The sequence below is a fragment of the Branchiostoma floridae genome, chromosome 6 (genome assembly GCF_000003815.2).
Source record: "Branchiostoma floridae strain S238N-H82 chromosome 6, Bfl_VNyyK, whole genome shotgun sequence".
In the NCBI taxonomy this organism is placed as follows: Eukaryota; Metazoa; Chordata; class Leptocardii; order Amphioxiformes; family Branchiostomatidae; genus Branchiostoma; species Branchiostoma floridae.
The window spans coordinates 21,966,269-21,971,205 of NC_049984.1; the positions used below are offsets into that span (position 1 = coordinate 21,966,269).

At 40.2% G+C, this 4,937-nt stretch overlaps 1 protein-coding gene across 1 annotated transcript in view; it reads right to left on the bottom strand.

Moving 5' to 3' along the window:
• Positions 1-221: 221 nt before the first annotated feature.
• The window catches only part of LOC118418199 (organic cation transporter protein-like), a 12,372-nt gene continuing 7,656 nt past the window's right edge, over positions 222-4,937 (bottom strand). The window contains exons 6-11 of the mRNA XM_035824038.1: positions 4,377-4,462; positions 3,945-4,088; positions 3,076-3,161; positions 2,506-2,614; positions 1,788-1,997; positions 222-1,056 (exon numbers count right to left, since the gene is read on the bottom strand). Of these exons, the coding sequence (XP_035679931.1) occupies positions 897-1,056; positions 1,788-1,997; positions 2,506-2,614; positions 3,076-3,161; positions 3,945-4,088; positions 4,377-4,462 (795 nt within the window). The 3' untranslated portion in view covers positions 222-896. The remainder of the gene's footprint in view (positions 1,057-1,787; positions 1,998-2,505; positions 2,615-3,075; positions 3,162-3,944; positions 4,089-4,376; positions 4,463-4,937) is intronic.

Genomic DNA, 4,937 nt, shown 5'->3' on the forward strand with positions numbered 1-4,937 from the left:
GATTATTGATACCCTACAAAATAGACTAAGTGCATGATTATATACTATTCTGAAGTGAAAAAAAAATTGAGTGTTTGAAAAGAAGAAGATCTTCCCCTGTAGCCAGCTGGAGTGTGATAAACTCATTAGCCCACCCCCTAGGGTGCCTAGGAGGCCTGGAAGTTGTTACTTACAGCCAAGAGGGTCTAACTTGGGAGGACACAAAGATAATTACCCAAAACTAATCTCTGGACTGTTTCTATTTCGGATATGTCTCGCAAATGAAAGGGGATATGAATTCGGGAACAACAAAAATTCGACAAAAAATTACAGTTCAACTCACAACGAAACAATCTCCGATTCGCAATCGACGTATATAGAAAATGTACTAACACATTTCTACGTATACACTACGCTACATAATTTGGATTACTACAGTATGGATGTTACGTATCTTCCTATGCATAGTATATTATATGTTGCAAACTGAAAATCATATATCAACAAGATAACAATGATAACCATATAAAAGCAGAATATTACAAGCATCCCTCCCATATCTCAACGTGTACAATGGTGCTCATCGTTACCTTCATTAAAAATGCCTTTTGGTCTGTGTATCTGTGTGTCTATCTGTGTTTCCGGATATTTGTGGTCAATATAGCTCTAAAACCTCTGGATGCATTACGATGATATTTTGTATGTGGGAGAAGAAGAAGGTCAAGGTCGATCTTGAGCCGCCCCACCCCCCAGCCCCCTCCCCCGTATGTGACCCCGGTACTACAGCAGCGCTTCTGTTTTTTCTTCTTTTGACCTGGACATGCTATGGTTTTGATTTTTTTCTGGCAGATAGCTTGTGATGTAAGAAAGAAGTTTGGGCCCCCAAGCAGCTTGGTCTGTAAATGCAGGGGCATTGTTTACAGCTGTGTCACTTCCATGGCTGCCTTGTAACTTGTGTCACTGTCCAAGGAGCCGGCGCTACCCTCACGATCCTCCGGTGTTGTAACGAAGGCTTCCTTCTCCGTCTTATTTGTGCCCACAGTTGATTCGTTCGTGCTTGGAGGCATATTCTTTACTCTGGAAGAAGAAAATATTAAGTACAGTTATTATCGTACTTAGTAGTGTTAGGATCTGAATCAACAGCCTCGTCCATTGACAAAGACCATTTTGTCCAGGATGTCACGCCGTGAAGTCACAAAGTCCCTATCACGTAGTCCAAAAACTTCAGGAATATTTGTTGATCGCCAGGAGGTCGACCTTTCATTGTTTTCATAATGAATTAAGAAAGAAAGAGAGTTTTAACTAATATTGATAACTGGACAAGAAAGAATTCTAAATATGATTATTGCACATCTTGCTTTCTATTAAGTATCTATAGTTCCAACTACATTCCAAGTAAAAACCATTTGGAATGAATTCAGACAATAAGAAGATATATCAAGATTTGTGAACCTATGTTTGTAGCTTTCATCATTATGCACATGGAAAACATAGTTTCGTTGCATTGGAATGTACCAAAGTGCTGTATTTTCTAATAGAAAATATTCTTACGGGAAATACAACTTAATGAGGTAACCATATGGTCCGAAAAATCACATTTAAAATTGTTTAATACCCATCAATCAATATATTTTCTTTATTAATTCATTCATTAAGGAGAAAATAATGGAATGTCAAGTAAGTCTGGAAGGAAGCCATAGTAAACGGAAGAGAAGCCTGATTGGAAGGCCCAACAATGAGGGCAATGACTGTTCATCTGACCGCCAGCTATAAAACTGTAAAACTTCCATATAGTACAGTGTACTCACTTTCCGAAGTTCTCTCCTTCCTCCAGTGTGTCCGGCAGGCGAACCCCGAGCGTCTCCGGCAGCAGCATGGCGGCCAGGCCGGCCACCACAGACAGGGCGCCGAAGATGAGGTAGGGGACAGGGCCCCACGCAGTGTCGGACAGTTGGACGAAGGGAGAAATGATGCCACCCACCCGAGCCCACATGGAAGAGGCCCCGATTCCAACATTTCTAGAAGCCAATTGCAAAAGTGAACGTCACCGGACATTTTGAATTTAAAGATGATTTACATATAAATTGGTATTTATGGTAATCTGGGATCCAGGTTCTTATTTATACTATGCCCACGACTTGTTCGCCTGCATGTTAAAGCTTAACCACAGTGCCAAGGAATCCTAGCCCTGAGAGAGACTGGCGACAGGGTTATGTTTATTCTGAACAAAGTCAAACTACAATTTCAACAAAAGAAATAAGACATACATTTTCGCCTGATCGACAATCTATTCGGAGGGTGCCATAGACTTTCTGCAACTCGGCGAGTCACGTGTTTTATCTACACAACGTGACGTAACAGAAACAGTGAGTTGTTCATGACAAAGACTGGAGTATATAAAAAATCCAATGTCTTTTGTTGAATGACTTCTTCTAATACAGATTAACTTTAAGTTATAGTTACGTCTATATTGTAACAGAAATCATAATGGTAAGAACGTATATGAAATTTGACGAAATATCTAACCTGACAACTGTTGGGTACATCTCGACCGTCCAAATGTAGATGATGTTGAAGGCAGCTGTGATACCGAACTTGCCGATCATTGACGTTGTGATGGATAAGGCATTCAAATCTGTGTAATCCAAATATATAAGTGTACCGGTAAGGAACTTACCGACTCCGTACACAAAGTTAATAGAATGAGCAACTAGTTCGAAATTACAGGATTCTTCAGCAAGAAGCATTGAATCAAAGTTCTTCAAGCATTCCTATTGCCGCACATAACACCCAACACAAGGGTTTAAAACATACCTGCACACAAATCAAATGTTTTTAATCGCAATCCTTTTCAATGTGCGTAGAAACCAATGCGTCAAACGATAAATCTATGGATGGATTTTATCTCATATCTAGAGGGGATGCTATAAAAGAAACGGGCTTTACATTCAACATTAAGTTTCAAATACATTTGTAGCCTTAAAAAAACAGCTATATCAGACACCATTTGTCCAAAGTTAATCATCAAAATGTTGACCTAGTATAATGATTACAATTTTGATTAGTTTTAAGCTGAGGATTTGTTGTTGTACGTACTCTGTGCGAGGAAAGGTGGCGCCAGGAATGGAGTGATGATACAGGCAATCCCTCCAATCAGCATCAAGGACACATGTGGTTTGCGCCTAAAGGTGGCGATAGAAATGGTAATATATAACTTGATTGCAAGATCATGCCCGAAAGCTAGTTGCGGAATGAGACAGCAGTATACAGAATTGTATAATTTAAGAAATAATGGAAATGGAATATACGAATACTTTATACGGTAGATTGGAAGTGATTTGTATTCCAAATATGTTTATCTAAACTGTCTGGAGGGTTTGAATTCATTTTCAGTGAGAGTGAATGGTTTAATATTATCGTCGATAAGTGGGTTGTCCGACTTAAATTGTAAGATTGTTTTCTTGGTCGTTATGATGTAAAAAGCTTGTGATTTTTTTAAAATAGATTTCTATAATTTAAGAATGATTTGCTCTTTCAGGAAGGTGCTGTAAACATTGACAGATAAAATCTAGTTCATCTAGAACTATTTTCCTCATTCTCCTCCGCAGAGACATCCAACGGCGCCAGCAAACCGCCTCTTGTCTGTACTTTGCTATCTCAACCGTCACCATCAGTTCCTGATCGCCCTGCTTATAAATATTAATGACCTTACTCTTTTTTCATGCGAGGTCCCTTTTGAAAACTGGAAGGGCTATTTTCTGATTGGCTGAAAGTTGGCTTGTGGCGACGCCTACAGGTACTGCTGGCGACGGTTGAGAAAGCAGAGTACAGGCAAGAGGCGGTTTGCTGGTGCCGTTGGATGTGTCTGCGTAAGAGAAAGCTTTCCCTGTACTTTTGTGATTGAATCCTATAGTTACATAAAAAATTTTATTAAAAGAATAATAAAATGGCAAGCGACATATCACCTTCCAAAATACTCGATGGAGAATATGGAGATGATGTATGCCGGAATGTCCACAGCACCGCTGATGAAGAAGTTGAGATAGTCGTCTCCGGCAAGGGATGACGTGTTCAGCGCCAGACCATAAAACACCATCGTCACAACCAACCTACACAGAGAGAAACGTCCGTAAAACACCATCGTCACAACCAATTTACACAGAGAGAAACGTAAGATTCACACAACATATCACAGTGTCAATGACGACAGCTAGTATATTCTACCTTAAACGTCTGACCGTTTCCAAAATCATTTTAGCGTACTAGTAACCTATTCACTGTATCGTTTGTAGAACCTTCTTTGTTCAACATCTAAAGGACCAAATTCCATCGTTTAATAATCATACATATTTTTATGAGAAATTATAATTTGCTAAGCTTTGATATTGATAACTCACCAGTTGAAGAAGACGATGAGGGACATTTTGGCCATGTTTGGAGTTCTCACCAGATCGATAGCACTGTAACGTTTCTCGTCAACGGGCTGAAAAGATGTCAAAAGAGTTTAAGATCTATCTCTTGATATCACAACTCCTGTTCATCAATCAGTGACTACTTTTTAATGGTAAACTGACGTACCTCCAAATTTTCGATGGCTATCAGTCCATCTTGATCACGGAGTGACTCAGTTCTCGCGAGACTTGCAGATCCACGAGAAGATCCACGCAAGTCTCGACCCAGTTATCGCAACTGTCGCGAGAAAGCACGTCACCGGAACGTACTGCGCCTGCGTGAAAAGTATAGACATGCTAAACCCCCGGTTTACTAAAGGGCCGCATTTAAGAAAGTACGTGCGTATATAAGGGTAAAACTCCGTGTACGTTTTACACGAAACCATGTCTCTAACATATACTGTGCAACAAGCGGGATTTTAATGCAACGTTGACCAAACCAAGCCCCAAACTACCAGGGTTTCGCAGGCGCAAGTACGTTCCGGTACGTCTTTCGCGAGAACTGGT